This window comes from Danio aesculapii, chromosome 18 (assembly GCF_903798145.1).
Source record: "Danio aesculapii chromosome 18, fDanAes4.1, whole genome shotgun sequence".
NCBI lineage: Eukaryota > Metazoa > Chordata > Actinopteri > Cypriniformes > Danionidae > Danio > Danio aesculapii.
In genome coordinates this window covers 25,446,006-25,463,150 of record NC_079452.1, presented here as the reverse complement: position 1 = coordinate 25,463,150, position 17,145 = coordinate 25,446,006, and the positions used below count along the sequence as shown (strand labels likewise).

Here is a 17,145-nt window from a genome sequence, read left to right as displayed (position 1 = left end):
TGGATCTCGGGCTTTGTTTTATATAGTCCAAAATCTGAAATGTTCAATAAAAAAGCAGTAGAATAATACAGTCATTTAGTCTGTTTGAAAGTTACCCCGTGTGCAATAGTTAAACCTGTATTGGTCAGCCACTAGCCATATTGACAATGTTGAGAGTTTTTTTCCCAAGATATTGCAGTATTGTATTGTGCACAGTCACATGACTGTAGTGCAAAGCATTAGCTAAGTGTGGTTTATTCATAAACTAATTTCGAGAGGATCCCGTGCTTATAATCAACACGGCTGGCTCCTAATTAGCTCCGTAATCTGACCAATTAGATGATTACGGACACATTATAAATAACCAGAGTTTTTCACTCCAGTTACCTTCGTCTTGAAGCTCCCCCTTTCCACCCCTACTTCCTCCCTCTTTTTCCGATGGGCGACACGGTAGCCCAGCGGCTATGCTGTGGCCTCACAGCAAGAACACCACTAGTCCAACTTCCTATAGGACTGGTTGGTGTTTCTGTGCGGAGTTTACATGTTCTCCCCGTGTTCGCGTGGGTTTCCCCCGGGTCCCCCGGTTTCCTCCCACCATCCAAAAACATAAAACATAGTCAATCGACTAAACATTATCAATGAAACAACCCTAGTTTACACTTCTCACGCAGCGACAAGCAGGGGAGCTCCCGAGACCTACCTGAGCTCGAACTCCCCTCTCGCCCTTCTAACAGGAGGGAGCCCCGGGCACGAGGATATTACGAGCTCAGGGCTCTTTCCCGGGACAGCATGCCAAATACGCTTTATTGATTATCAGCTAAGTGTGAACTCTTGAAAAGCATTCGAACATCATGCATTGATTAAGCCGGTTCACTTTTGAAACTGATAGACAGACATCTAACTCTGATAATCTCCCAAACTAATGCATCTTCTTATCCTGAAGTTGTAGTTTGTCTCCTGTGTGAGTGAATCCAGTTAGTCTGCGTGTTATTAAATCAGACTCAAATGGAGGCTTAATGAGTCTCTCCTGCGATCAGCAGATGCTCTCGCTGAGACGCCGCCATCAAAACAAACCTCACTTTGAGCATCCAGGGCCGTTTTCAGGCCAGCGCTGAGAGTACTAATGAAGTGCGTGTGTTTAAGAGCTCAAGCAGCCCCTTTTGCCTCATATTATGCTAATGACGAAGCTTAACCACTCTTTGTGTGAACTTCTCAATAACCGGAGTTTGCAGCGTTCGTGTTGCTGGACCATCTGCGTTTGTTTATCGAGCCAAGGCAGGGAGTCCATCTCTATTAATATCGGCAACTGGGATTGTTCTGATTTATGGTTCGTGTCGCTTCGATTGGATGTTCAGGATGGAAAGCGTAACATCCAATATGGCGTAGAGACCCCTGAGGTTCTTCAGTGACGGTCGCTGGAGGTTTTCCCGCTTCTGACTGCACAAACACTAATATATCTGTTCTGGTCTGGTTTAGAGACACACACCTGGCTATGGAGCTAGATTGGTCTCAAAAATAATTCATGCAAAATCCATAATGTACACGTGGATGGCCAAAAATCACATGCATGGAACCAAATATACATGCACAAAATATTTAAATATATTCTCAAGAACAATTCAAGTGCACACAATAAAAAAATGTATTATATTTATCTAATACATTTACACACACACTCACCGGCCACTTTATTAGGTTTTCCAGGTTGGATGACCTTCTGCCTTCAGAACTGCCTTAATCCTTGGTGGCATAGATTCAACAAGATACTGGAAATATTCCTGAGATATTTTGCTCCATATTGACATGATACCATCACGCAGTTGCTGCAGATTTGCTGCAGAGTCGGAGATGATTCATGCTTTATGACGTGGTGCATTATCCTGCTGGAAGTAGCCATCAGAAGACACTGTGGTCATAAAGGGATGGACATGGTCAGCGACAATACTCAGGTTGGCTGTGGCGTTGACATGATGATCAATTGGTACTAATGGACCCAAAGAAAATCTCCCCCACACCATTACACCACCACCAACCTGATACAAGGCAGGATGGATCCATGATTTCATGATGTTGAGGCCAAATTGTGAGCCGAGCATCCGAATGTGGCAGCAGAAATGGAGACTCATCAGACCAGGCAACGTTTCTCCAATCTTCTATTGTCCAGTTTTGGTGAGCCTGTGTGAATTGTAGCCTCAGTTTCCTGTTCTTAGCTGACAGGAGTGGCACACGGTGTGGTCTTCTGCTGCTGTAGCCCATCCGCCTCAAGGTTGGACGTGTTGTGTGTTCAGAGATGCTCTTCTGCAGACCTCGGTTGTAACGAGTGCTTATTTGAGTTACTGCTGCCTTTCTATCAGCTGGAACCAGTCTGGCCATTCTCCTCTGACCTCTGGCATCAACAACGCATTTGCGCCCACAGAACTGCCGCTCACTGGATATTTCTTCTTTGTCGGACCATTCTCTGTAAACCCTAGAGATGGTTGTGCATGAAAATCTCAGTAAATCAGCAGTTTCTGAAATACTCAGACCAGCCCGTCTGGCACCAACAACCATGCCACGTTCAAAGTCACTTAAATCCCCTTTCTTCCCCATTCTGATGCTTGCTTTGAACTGCAGCAGATCATCTGGACCATGTCTACATGCCTAAATGCACTGAGCTGCTGCCATGTGATTGGCTGATTAGAAATTTACGTTAACGAGCAGTTGGACAGGTGTACCTAATAAAGTGGCCGGTGAGTGTATATATATATTTTTTGAATGAATCTAGCTCCTAGTATGAGATAAAATCTTTCAAGGATGGAGAAGCAGCGAATTAGGGGTTGTAAGAATGTTTGGCACACTTAAAAGGCAAATGTGCAAATATAAATATGCACACAGCAGGTGGGCTTTAAAACCATGTAAATAAGGAATATACAAACACCCTCAGATTAGCAGTGCAGTGGATGGCAAACTATCATATTACTCATGCATTCTCATTAGTTTTAAGCTGTGTGGGACTGTATATACTGTAGCATTTCTGTGCTTTTTCCAATGTGCAAATGCAATATACATAGTACATATGTGAGGCTCAGCAAGAAGGTCGCTGGTTCGAGTCCCGGCTGGGTCAGTTGGTGTTTCTGTGTGGAGTTTGCATGTTTCCCCCACAGTCCAAACACATGCACTATAGGGGAATTGATTAACTATACAGTATGAGTGTGTATGGGTGTTTCCCAGTACTGGGTTGAGGCTGGAAGGATATCCGCTGTTTAAAACATATGCTGGAATAGTTGGTGGTTCATTCCACTGTGGCGACCCCTGTTAAATAAGGGACAATGCATGAATGTGTGAGGCTGTATCTTCTACCTAATATTTTTCAAAAACTCAGTCTAGTATTTGTTTATTAGCATATTCTTTTACTTAATTGACTATTCTTAATTACATGCATGTTTAAAGTGGAAGTAAAGCAGTCAGCCAGATTTATATTATTTTGTAAATTGATTTACACTTTAATGAAAATATATTAAACGAACTCCATTAATTTAACCATACACAGATAGATAGATAGATAGATAGATAGATAGATAGATAGATAGATAGATAGATAGATAGATAGATAGATAGATAGATAGATAGATAGATAGATAGATAGATAGATAGATAGATAGATAGATAGATAGATAGACGGACGGACGGACGGACGGACGGACGGACGGACGGATAGGTGGATGGATGGATGGATGAATGGGTAGGTAGGTAGATAGATGGATGGATGGGTAGGTAGGTAGATGGATGAGTAGGTAGGTAGAGATAGATAGGTATTTACATTTTAATATTAAAAGAAATAGCTATTTTTATCAAACATGTATATTATTATATCAAACATGTATTATATTATATTTTATATATATATATATATATATATATATATATATATATATATATATATATATAAAATATATATATATATATATATATATATATATATATATATATATATATATATATATATATATATATATATATATATATATATATAAAATATTATTTATTTATTTATTTTTATGGTGCAAACAGCCAAATTGCTTATCACTGTGTATCTCGTCACGTAGTGTTGTTAGGACATGGGGTTACAACGTAACCTGCTCACCTAATATTCAAGTGCGTAATATTTACATCATTTGCTAATCAATAAACACCTCATGTAGAATTCTGAATCTGCGTCTCATTTTGGAGTCTGCTTCTGTCCACTGGTGGTCATATTTCGGTCACAGACACATGCTTTGAGAGCCTTCCTGACTGAATGAATGAAATAAGCTGTTTTCCAACAAGGAAACCCAGGGTGCTGAAATATAATTGGCTAAACTGGCATGGGGCGGGTTAAAGAGACCAAAACAAAGACACCGTTCTCAAACTCAAATGTTCAAAGCAGATTATCTGACTTCAGCATTGTTTTTCAGATAAACAAGTATGCTCACTGAGCATGTTTCTTAAATATCTGCAAACAACTTATGGTGTTTTTATGCTTTAGAAGAGTCAAAAACTTACAGCACAGCAAGATATAAACACAAAATAATTTAAAAAGTACAAAAACAGTGCAAAATAAACCATCAATTAATAACAAGCTTAAATAAATGTGTCTAGATCAACTTTTTAAATCGATCCAAAGTCAGTGCGTTTCAGATATTAGGAGGAAAACCATTCCATAATTTGGAGGCTTTGATTCAGGAAGCTCTTTCTCCTATAGTCTTTAGTTTACATAAAGGCTGACGGAGTAACAGAGAGCCAGAAGAGCGAAGTGAGCGAGCGAGAAGTAGTAGAATTACACTTAAAATGTTAAATGAAGAATTTCGAAATCAATGCTAGCATTTTAGAGTAATAAAGGTGATATTTCCTCCAATAATTCTTTACGTATTCCCGCATTCATTCATTCATTATCCCATGATTCATACTCTAGAACAGTTTTGATCCAGATCGAAGCGTCCATCTGCTGGATTTGAGTCTTTCAGTCTGTGTTGTTTCTCGTGGGCTTCATCAATCAGCTCTGAGATGTTTGGTCTCTGCGTGAAACTCTCATCATTAATGCGTCTGGTGTCAATTAGAGCTCGATCCAGATAAAAAAAGCTCCATGACTCAGTGTGAGAGAGAGAGATGGAGACGGTCAAAACACTGTGGTTTTCCTGATTTATACATTTGAGGGTTCGTCCCTCGCCGTTCGGACAAAACACATTAGTCTTCATTCCCCTGATCCACAATAATGACTTTATAATAAGCCCTTATTAGAGAGGATTTCCACAATCTACCCAGAGCACTTCTCATTTTAATTGCACTGCAGTCTGTTTCCATATCACCATGCTAATTTATTAGCGTTTAAGTGTGCAGGCTGACGACAGACAGAGAGAGAGAGAGAGAGCAAGCAGGTCTTCAGCTGCATCTCAAACCACATCTGAACTTCTAGTAACCTTCTAAGATTGAACATCTAAAGCAATGGCACATACAGATGAAGTCAAAATCATTAGCCCTCCTGTTACATTTGAATTCTTTGTTGTTAGCACTGTTGCCTCACAGCAAGAAGGTTGCTGTGTGGAGTTTGCATGTTCTCCCCATGTTGGCATGGGTTTCCTCCGGATGCTCCGGTTTCCCTCACAGTCCAAACACATGCGCTGTAGGGGAATTGATGAACTAAATTGGCCGTAGTGTATAGCAGGTCGCACACCAGTAGCCCCACGCAGCGCCATACATTTCAGAATTCTAAACATAGGTTTCTATCAGGATCGGGGATAGAACCCGGGTCTCTGGCGTGAGAGGTGAGTCATGTCCCTACTGAGCTACTGGGAGTAAAAGTATTAAATAAGTACAATAAGGGATGAAAGTAAAGTGAGGCAAAAGCAGAGTCCTACAATATGCAAAAAATACAAAACTCAAAATAGGCAAAAAGTTCCAGAACAGTTTAACTTAAACTCCAAAGATATAAGTCATCGAAGAGCTTTAGCAAAATAACTAAGATGATTTACAGAGTAATAACTCACAGTGGTTGACAGGCTTGAATCCACAATAACTGAGCAAAGCACAGATGAAACTGAGGCTCCTTAAATACAAGAAACTAAACAAGGCACATGTGAAATCAATGACACTGATTACGGATACCAAACTGAAAATAACTAAATGACGACATCTAGTGGACAAAAAAAAGACATTACAAGAAAAACTAAGATAACAAAGGGCAAAAGCCTGACAGGTTTCTATCAGAGTACTCACACCGGCGCCGCAAGTCGGCAGCTGTCCGTGGTGCCCAGTCACGACTCAGGACACTGTTCATTTTTCTGCCACGCCACAGAGCACCATCTGAAAGGTTTCATTTAAAATAGCATGCAAATGTGCGCATCTGGTATGCGATACTTTTAACTGTCATGTGGGTGCCGTGTCGCGGCGCATCTGGTGTGTGATGGTCTTATAAGTGTGTGTGTCCTGGAAGGTACGTACTTTTGCAGTTTTTGTTTTCGCGAATCCACAAGAGGCGGCTGCGTGCACTTTTTCGTATCTCGAATTTTTCTCGCGAGTGCCGTTCATGCCCGCGATGTTCTCGCGTAAACCTACTAGAGGCCACTGTCAACAGGGCGACTGTCTGACTGACTGGCCGGCCGACCAATCGCCAGACCCACCCTCCTTCTTCCCTAAACCCAACCAGTTTTATCGATTGAACCGCCCACCCACTTACTTCCCTAAACCCAACCAACGATTTACAAAAGGCGTCCAGAAAAAGAAAAGCCCTCGTCTGATTTGTTCCAAGTTTTCGGATTTCGCCATATTCTCACTTCTCATTTTATTTTTTGGATTCTGTTTTTGTCTTACCTGATTTCTGAACCGCTCTTCCACGGACTCGAACCCCATCGTCGTCATCGCCATGGTCATGTCCTCTCTGCGTTTTAAGTCCGCCGACGTACACTACGAGCTAACTGAACAAACTGGCTGCGGCGGGAAAGTCCTCCACACGGGGGAAGCTATAAGTCGGTAAGCGCCAAAAGTAATGGCGTCACACCACCCCCGTAGTGTTCGTTTAAAAGAAAGACATGCAACCCTCGGCTACATAATACGCGGCCTCCAGAAACGCCCGCGGTACTACGTTTTCAGAATGAGCCTGGCTTAAAACATATAATAAATAAAAGGGGAGAGTGAACCCAATCCAGGAGACTCGAACAAGCAGAATTATTTTATTGAGACGTGTTGGTTAGTCTGCAGTCATACAGCATCTTCAAGAAGTCTGCAAGCGCCTACAGGAGTCTGAACGCAGGTCTATTATGGGTTTTAGGAGGAGGGGAATGGCTAGGTGGAGACATAGATAACAGGCATGACTAGATTAGTTGAAGATCTTGTTTTGGGGTCCTGAGGTTCCATCCAGCCTGAAGGTATCACCCAAAGACAAAGGAAGAGTCGTTGAGACCATGCCTGTAGCATTTGCATCACTTTGGCTCAGCAAGTGCTCAGAAAGCAAGAGGTTTTTAATATTTCTCACACCCTAGCTGGAGTTTTGAATGAGATTAGATAATTAACCAAAGAATACAACCTTTCAGTTATATAAATATCACTCTTAATTTGAAACTAGATTAGTTTGGTCCGCTTACAGACAGGAGGTTAAGGAGTTGGCTGTCTGGTGTAGCCACAACAACCTGGAGCTCAGCACGCTCAAAACAGTGGAGATGATAGTGAACTTCAGGAGAAACCCCCCTGCTCTCCCCCCACTGAGCATCATGGACAGCATTGTGGCAGCAGTGGAGTCATTCAGGTTCCTGGGCACCACCATCTCTCAGGACCTGAAGTGGGACACTCACATTGACTCCATTGTCAAAAATGCTCAACAGAGGCTGTACTTTCTTCGTCAGCTGAGGAAGTTCAACCTCCCAAAGGAGCTGCTGAAACAGTTCTACACCTCCATCATTGAATCAGTCATCTGCACATCAATAACTGTCTGGTTTAGCTCAGCTACTAAATACGATCTCCAAAGACTACGTCGAATAGTTCGGACTGCTGAGCGAATCACTGGTACAACCCTTCCTACTCCCCAAGAACTGTACTTATCCAGAGCGAGCAGAAGGGCTGCCAAAATCACTCTGGACCCCTCACACCCAGCACACTGCCTCTTTGAACTGTTACCTCCTGGTCGACGCTACAGAGCACTGCGCACCAGAACAGTCCAACACAGAAACAGTTTCTTTCCTCAGGCAATCCATCTCATGAACACTTGATGATAATAATTGTGGAACCAACATCACTACTGCTATACACTTTTATACACATATACACTCATTTAACAACACACTTTACATGCCAATTTGCACATAACAGCTGCACATATAATGTTGTATATAGTAATAAACATGTACATACACTTGTCAATCTGTATATTTGCACTCACTACTTACTTCTATTTTTTAAATATATTTATTATCTGTTTTTTGTCCTGTCTCTGTTATCCTGTTGCACTGTAGAAGCTCTGTCACCAAAACAAGTACCTTGTATGTGTGAACATACCTGGCAATAAAGCTCTTTCTGATTCTGATTCTGATTCTGAGATTATGTAAATTTATATTTCCACAGGGTGTTTCCCAGTACTGGATTGTGGCTGGAAGGGCATCAAATGCTGGAATAGTTGGTGGTTCATTCCACTGTGGTGACCCCTGATAAATAAGGGACTAAGCTGATGGAAACTAATAAATAAATATTATAAAAAATAAGAGAAATTAAAATAAAAAAACATGAAATCTTCCTCTAATATTTCTTAGGAACATCATGATGAAAATAAAAGATCAAGGCACAAGTTCTCCAGAGCTTCAGTGCAGCTTCAAACAGATTTAGTGTTTAGTGAACGTCCTTCATGTTTGACAATTACATTAAACTCTCATTGTCTGTTTTATTACCCATAAGAGACTCTTTATCTGCAGATTTGAGGGATGTGGTCTCCCAATATAAACTACTCTCAACACAGAAGCTCAGTCTGAAACCCAAAAACACCTTCATTTATTCATATTCCCTCAGCTTAGTCTAATTAATGAGGAGTTGCCACAACGGAATGAACCGCCAACTATTCCAGCATGTGTTTTAGACAGCGGATGCCTTTCCAGCTGCTACCCAGTACTGGGAAACACCAGAAACACCAGGCTGGGTCAGTTGGGGTTTCTGTGTGGAGTTTGCATGTTCTCCCCTTGTTGGTGTGGGTTTCCTCCGGGTGCTCTGGTTTCCCCCACAGTCCAAACACATGTGCTATAGGGGAATTGATTAACTAAATTGGCCGTAGTGTATGAGTGTGTGTGTGTGTGAATGAGTGTTTATGGGTACTGGGTTGCAGCTGGAAGGGCATCCGCTGTGTAAAACATATGCTGGAATAGTTGGCGGTTCATTCCGCTGTGGCGACCCCTGATTAATAAAGGAAAAATAACAAATTAATATTGCAGTTACTTTTTTAGACCTTACAACTTGCATTTCTGGACGTTTTTCTCTATTTTTAGCATCTCACTTGTCCTTGTTTGTCATTGGCCTCAAAGCTGAGTGAAAACAATAGTATTTAAATGCGCTGTACATTCATATAATCCATTAGATAGCGCTGCGCTTGTATCAGAATTGCCCTTCTCTTCCTGCCGTCTGTGATGATGCAGCAATAATGCAGTAATGAGGGTGACTTTTACACAACGCTGCATGATTAATTCAGATGCTTTTATAGCTAGTTTAACGTTACAGACAGCCAATTATTTAATCCGACCTCATGCTGTTCCCCTGCACTCAGAGCAACATGTAATGCTCTGTTTATCATTACACTGGAAATGCTTATTTAAGACAAACATATGAACAATAGCCTGCAACTGGTGGACGAGAGAGATAGACAAACAGTAAAGAAGAGAGAGAGAGACTGATTTATATGGCTTTTCTCCTCACTCAATAACAATAGCATCATGCCAGCCTATAAGCTCTTAAAAGCTGTGTTTTAAAGCGAGTGGAGTGGTTTTTAATAAGCAGCGGTGCAGTTAGCAGCGCGTGCCGTGCCTTCGGTCACATTAAGTAGCTTTCAATTGTGGAGGCCATTAACACTGCCCAATGGAGGACAGCGCTTCTCAAGAGGATACTTACCATTAGGATTAACCACTCGCTTCTTTAGCCTGTCCTCATCTCTCTCTCTCTATTCAATTCACTTTATTGGCATCACGAACATGGGAATATGTTGCCAACATTATTATAAATGCAGTATATAAACATGTTTGGTATAACTTATGCAGATGTGTTCATTCATTCCTTTTCTTTTCAGCTTAGTCCCTTTATTAATCAGTGGTCGCCACAGCGGAATGAACCGCCAACTTATCCAGCATATGTTTTACGCAGCGGATGCCCTTCCAGCCGCAACCCATCACTGGGGAACACCCATACACACTCATCCACACACATACACTACGGCCAATTTAGCTTATTCAGCTCCAGTCGAGACTCGAACCAGCGATCTTCTTGCTGTGAGGTGACCGTACTACTCACTGCACCACCGTGACGCCTTGTGGCATTTATATTTGCTTTATTTTTATTTATTTCTCTATCGTTCGTCTCTTTCTCTTAGTCACAGCAGAAAGGAAGGAGTCTGGACTTGTTCTGTCCTGTTTTCAATTATTTAACTTGTTAGTGATACAAAAAGAAAGCAGTCTCTCTCACACACACACACACACACACATACACATGCACAAACAAATCTGGGGTGCGTTTCCCAAAGATGTACGATGCATCGTTTAGGGACAGAACTATGTAGTGACGAGTGTTTCCCAAAACCCATAGTTTCTGTCGCAGATCCATCACTTAAACCATGTTAGTTATAACGTAAAACGGCCATTATGACGCTCTGAACGGGGTGGAATAACTACTTCTTTACAGAAGAACTCCATCATGATATTATGCAAATTATATTTACAAAAACACCCATTTAATCCAATATTAGATTTGCTAAAAGCATGCACTCGCTTTCCATATTAACTGAAATATATGTAAAGACCACATACAGAGCCTGTGTTTCCTTTACTGATATTATTGAGAATATGACATATCCTATTCTAAAACAAATCACTTACAAAAGCTAACACGTACTCTAATATCATATATAAATCATATAAATAAATAAATAATGAGGCTATTTATTATAAAATGATTTTTTATTATATATTAGGAAATGAAAAATCCTAATTTAATAATAATATAAATAATACTAATGATGAGGATGATGATTATTATTATTATTTTTATTATTATGTATGAATAATGAAAAAAATCCTAATTTAATAATAATATTAATAATACTAATGATGATGATGATGATGATGATGATGATGATGATAATTATTATTATTTTTATTATTATGTATGAATGAAAAAATCATAATTTAATGATATTGATAATGATGATGATGATGATTATTATTGTTGTTGTTATTATTATTATTATTGTTATTATTATTATTATTATTATTATTATGAAGTAGGATATTGTTTATTTATTTTTTAGAAAAGTCTACTTTTACAATTTGACACTTGTAAACCACAGCAGAAAGTTCTAACCAGCAGGCCCATGTCTTATACAGTACAGATACTTAATAAATAACCTACTATAAATTAAAAGAATTAACGTATGCTTTTTATTTTCACAAGCTTTGGAGACGTAACATGAAATCCGCTTAGGTCACCCATAGCTTTCGTTTGAGGCTGTGTTCAAAATGACATCAATGTTTTCAAAGTGCACTGCTTAGGGAGCACAATTGTAAACATGAAGATCGCTAAAACTGAACTGTAAAAATAGTTTGAAAGCAAATATACCTAAGGGAGATGACCTTAATGCTTTTTTATTTTTAATAATTCCAACTTTGAATGTTAGAATGTTCTAAATGGATAGGGCATAGGGGGGATAACTGAGAATAGAACACAGCCAGGAACTATGTTTCTAAGGACAGCTCCAGACGGGTGGTTGCGAGTGCTCAAGTTTGCGACTCAGTTTGCGAATGTTCATTGGAGCGGCGGATTTGGGAAACGGCAAATCAACAAACTATGCTTGTAACGACGGAACTTAGTTGGCTAACGATGGTTTTGGGAAACGCACCCCAGATCAATTCTAGTCTTTTTTTCCCATAAGGGTGAAGCCTTTTGCTGATTCATCATTTGTTTTAGTCTCTTAGATTTAGGCTTGATTCATTTGACTCATTCTTTTCTGTGAATCCGTTCAGTCGGTCTGTTTCACTGGATCAAACTGATTATTAGTGTGTATTTACATGTGTGTATATTTAAAATAACCTAACTTAAATAAAATCCCCCCTTTAATGTAGTCACAATCGAGTGAACGGCTTAAATACTGCACGCTGATGAGGGAAAACCTGCACATTCACAGAGTGTGTGATGAAGATCAGCTTGATATAGATTTGAGGATTGAAATTAAACCAATCTGCTTTATTTTAGAGCTTTAGTGAAGGCGGCTCATTTTAACCCGATGAATGAACAGTGTATACAGAATTCAATACAATTCAATTCTAGTTTATTTGTATAGAGCTTTTCACAATAATTATTGTTTCAAGGAAACTTTGCAAAAGGTGAACAGCATTGCATCACAATCAAAATCAGAAACAAACTAAGATTTATTATTACCATACCATAATGCCTGCAAACAACGTCAGCTATCTCACACAAACACCACCCAACACTAGATATATATGTGGATGCATATAGTTTCACTTCCAAATAATTTGGGAATCTTTAATATCCCGGACGAGCCCCCATTTAATGTTACAATTTTAGAGATGGTGAGTCAAGAGGAAGGAAAGTACCAATAATTTTGGGTGAAACACATAAGCAAACACACAATATCAACAAGTGAGGGACAAAATACCAAGACTAACTAAATGCAATAAAGTGAGTTTATTTACAAAGATAGTGATAATAATAAGTGCAAAAATCTGGATATAGAAAGAACAATAAATATTTACACGGATATATTGATAATTACAGACAACAAATGGGACACAAAAAGTTTGAACAGATAGATGGGAGAGTCGGAGAGATGAGACGCAGACAGCGTCCAAACAATAGAAATAAAACAAAACAATCTATTCTATTGGCCCAACCTCTACCCTAACTCAGGGGCGTAGCAACCGGGGGGGACGGGGGGGACACGTCCCCCTCACTTTTTGGAAACAGGTTATTCTGTCCCCCGACTGGCCCACACGTTTTATTTGACCTAGCGGCTGCAAGTGTTCTCTGATTTGTTACTTGATTTGAGTGAACGATCACTCAGCCAATCACAGCGCGAATCTCTTGAGCGTCTGCCACAAGCTTCATTCATTCACTTTGCAGTCAAAGACAGGGATGATGCTGAAGGGAGCAACAGCTACAGCTGGGTAAATTACGGTAAATCACTAACGTTACAGAATCCTACTTTTGTTTCATTTCGAAGTGAGAACCGTAAAGTCCCTGGTGCTGGTGTCTTGTCTGGTGCTGAGCCAGAGAAAGACAGCGGGGTTAAGTTGGTTTTGTTTTCGGTATTCCTGACACATTCAGTGACGGACGGCATTAACTAAAAAACCTCTAACCCTAAAAAGATCTAAACTGTATTCCCTACAGAAAAGACAAAGCTGGTTATGTTTCGCAGCTGTCTTTCTTTTTTCGCTCGATATTACGAGCACTGCTTGAGCAGTCGCAATATGCGTATAGCCAGAGAGAGCCAGCGCTGACCTAAACTCTCAGTAAGGGACCGTCGGAAAAGTGCTTCTTTTTTTCGTTTTTTTTTTTCCGAAAACAAGAGCAACTTATCTCTGTTGAGAAAGACGTGTTATATTATCACAATTATGCAGCCTTTTTACGGCCTACTGCTTAATTTATGATTTAGACATGTAAATACACACAAGTACTAGTAAAACAAGAACTTTAGCGTTTGTAAAACACACAAGGAAGTCTAACAATCCATTCAAATATAATTTGCGGATGTGTTTTAATCATATCAGATACACATACTGAAAGTAACTATAAAGTTGAATCTACTCCTCTCTAAGTTCACCAACCACTTACTTGCATGTATTTGGGGAGTAATTGGTGAATTTATGTGTTGAATCCTGCGTGTTCTGCTTTTATGAATGACGCATTAGCCGCAAGTACACATGGCGATGTCCATCTCACGTTATATGTGTAGTATCAATTTTCACACAGAGTAATGCTTAATTTAAATGTGTGTGCTTCTGTTTATTTATTGTTATTATTAATATTTTGTAATTATTTTAGAATTTTGGTCAAAAGATTATTAAATAAACTTTATTGCTAATAAATCATTAATCACTTTTGGGTGACCATACAGCTGTCCCCCCCACTTTTAAAATGGCTGTTACGCCCCTGCCCTAACTATCCAAAAGAAAAATATAGCAGTTATTGAAACGAAATCTTCACGTCTATTACGCTCTACCTAACCTACTCTAATATATATGAGAAAACAAAAGTACAGTGGGTGGAGCACGTCTCTTATCTAGCATGTCTAACAAAAGAGATATTTAAAGCTACGTGTGCACAAGAAATATCCAGCGGCATTCTTACCTGTCCCACTCTCCAACCTCAGATGTGCATTAGTGATGGTAGGCAAATGGAAAACAGACAAATCATCACCTTAGAATTATAAGAACCTATCTGACATTCTTGTCAACACTGACATATTCTTAGTAAATGACAATTTATTTACATTATGGTGTATTTTTTTATTAGTTGTTTACATTTTAGGACTTTTATTTAATAAACAAATGTTACACGCATACTGTTTGCTATGGAATACAAAAACGTTGAAGCTCAATATCTCAAAATCCTTCAGAACGTAGATAGATCCCTATTCCAAGGTGACGAAATAACAACAGACATGTACCAAATTGTAACACACTGAAAACGGATTGCAAATTCACTGACACACACAACACAACACAGAAATCCAAATGTCTCAGCGCCTCGTGAGTAGCGTCCTGTCACCACTTTTATACCACAGAGGCTGGATAGGAGACCGTGTGATGATGTCAGGGGGGGACATGAGAAACAATAGTAGCCAATCAGAGCCAATGGGTGGAAGCAGGATAGAGAGAGAGAGAGCGAGCAAAAATAATAATCAAGCAACACAGGAATGTACAGGAATGTAACAGTTACCATAACTTTATTAGTTACTAATAATTTTAAGTAATTAACTAGTAACTAATTGGGACTGCACCATATATGTTTTCAGCATCGATCGTTCGCAATGTGATCGTTCGCAATAGTCAAATTACATGATGTGCAATGTTGGATCTGTTTTGTAACTTTAGTAGGCTTGTAGGATGTTTATTATATTTTATGCAGATTCACTTCTCATCATAATCAGTCTAAAACTATTAATGCTTTCCAAATAGAGGTATTCATGTCGCAGTATACTGTATATAATAACATGTTCGCAATGTACTGTATATAAGCAATGTTCGATTTTTCCAATATCGTACAGCCCATATTCTTAATTACTAATATCTTCCTTGTTATTCTGAGACTACAGGAGGGTTAAGACTCTAGAAGCCTGACTTTGGTGTGCTACTGTATTGTGAAGTGAATGTGCTGCTTTTCTGCACTGCTGTAAATGTCAGTGACCATCAGACTGTTCAACATGTCCTGTTCTCCTCTGGCTCTTCCAGATTTTTCATATGACCTATGACCTGGCCAGTGCAATGGTGCGAATCGTCAACTTGATAGGGATGATGCTGCTGCTCTGCCACTGGGACGGATGTCTGCAGTTTCTGGTGCCCATGCTGCAAGACTTCCCTGCTGACTGCTGGGTGGCCAAAAACAAGATGGTGGTGAGTGTCTAAACACAGTCGTCAGGGTAATGCGCTTTAAAAATATGCCTATTTCACCTAAGCAATGCATTTCCTTTAGATCTGTACATGCGCTTTTACCTTAACATGAGTTAGGGTTGGTATAACAGTCTACAGTGATCAGTATAAATGAGTATAACCCTTACAGATCCTTTTTTATTTATTAATATTTTATATTTGATGCTTTAGAATACTATATTTGGCTAACACTTTATTTCGATGGTCCATTTGAGTATTAGTAGACTTTCTGCTTAATATCTGTTGGTACCCTGTTGAAAAATCCAGCTTAAACCAGCCTAGGCTGGTTGGTTGGTTTTAGCTGGTTGACCAGCCTGGTTTTAGAGGGGTTTTGGCCATTTCCAGGCTGGTTTCCAGCCATTTCCAGCCTGGTCTTAGCTGGTCAGGCTGGAAAGTGACCAGCTAAATCCAGCTAAAACCAGCTTGACCAGCCTGGTTTAAGTTGGACATAGCTGGTTTTGGCTGGGCTCCCAGCCTTGCTAGGCTGGTCAAGCTGGTTTTACCTGGTCATTTTCCAGCCTGACCAGCTAAGACCAGGCTGGAAATGGCTGGAAACCAGTCTGGAAATGGCCAAAACCCCTCTAAAACCAGGCTGGTTGACCAGCTAAACCCAGCCAACCAGCCTAGGCTGGTTTAAGCTGGATTTTTCAGTAGAGTACTGCTCCTTCAACAGACATTTAACTGGCTATAGGAAACTTTGCAAGTACATGTGAACTTACTCTAACCCCAATCTAACAGTCTACTTATTATCTAATGAGAATTAGTTGGCATGTAGATGCGAAGTAACTTAAATACAACAAATGGACCATCAAAATAAAGTGTGACCAATATTTGTACATATAGACAAATTGCGAATTACCAACCTACGTCACACATGACGTCACACGGGTTCCCGGTTACAAAAAGAGACCAGTTGCAATAGCAAACATGTCATGTTGTGCGGTAGGATGCTAAATTCCAAAAAACATCTTTGGCTAAAAGGGAGCTGAATGAAGTGATGGTCTAGTTATAAATGCTGGACTCTGCAGTTCTCATGTTATATCAGGTAAGTTCAATGCTGAATCAGAAACGTTACTGGTTTTTGATTGCAGCAATGATTTCAGCAAAAACAGTTAAATATGGTGAATTAAATTGCGGACACTGAATGCTCAGAATGAGACGTGAAAGTGTAAGTTATTAAGGTAAAGTTGGTTTATTATCACACATTCATTCAGTGATAACTTGTGACACACTGCCTATATTGTTTACCATGACACTTTGAATATTCAGTCTGAAATAACCTGCAGGTGTGACTTGAAAACAACAT

The 17,145-nt window shown here is 39.7% G+C and overlaps 1 protein-coding gene across 1 annotated transcript in view; it reads left to right on the top strand.

The window, feature by feature from the left end:
* hcn4 (hyperpolarization activated cyclic nucleotide-gated potassium channel 4) overlaps nucleotides 1-17,145 on the top strand; it is a 168,937-nt gene that overhangs the window by 64,905 nt on the left and 86,887 nt on the right. Inside the window, exon 3 of the mRNA XM_056478009.1 lies at nucleotides 15,642-15,803. Within this exon, the coding sequence (XP_056333984.1) occupies nucleotides 15,642-15,803 (162 nt within the window). The remainder of the gene's footprint in view (nucleotides 1-15,641; nucleotides 15,804-17,145) is intronic.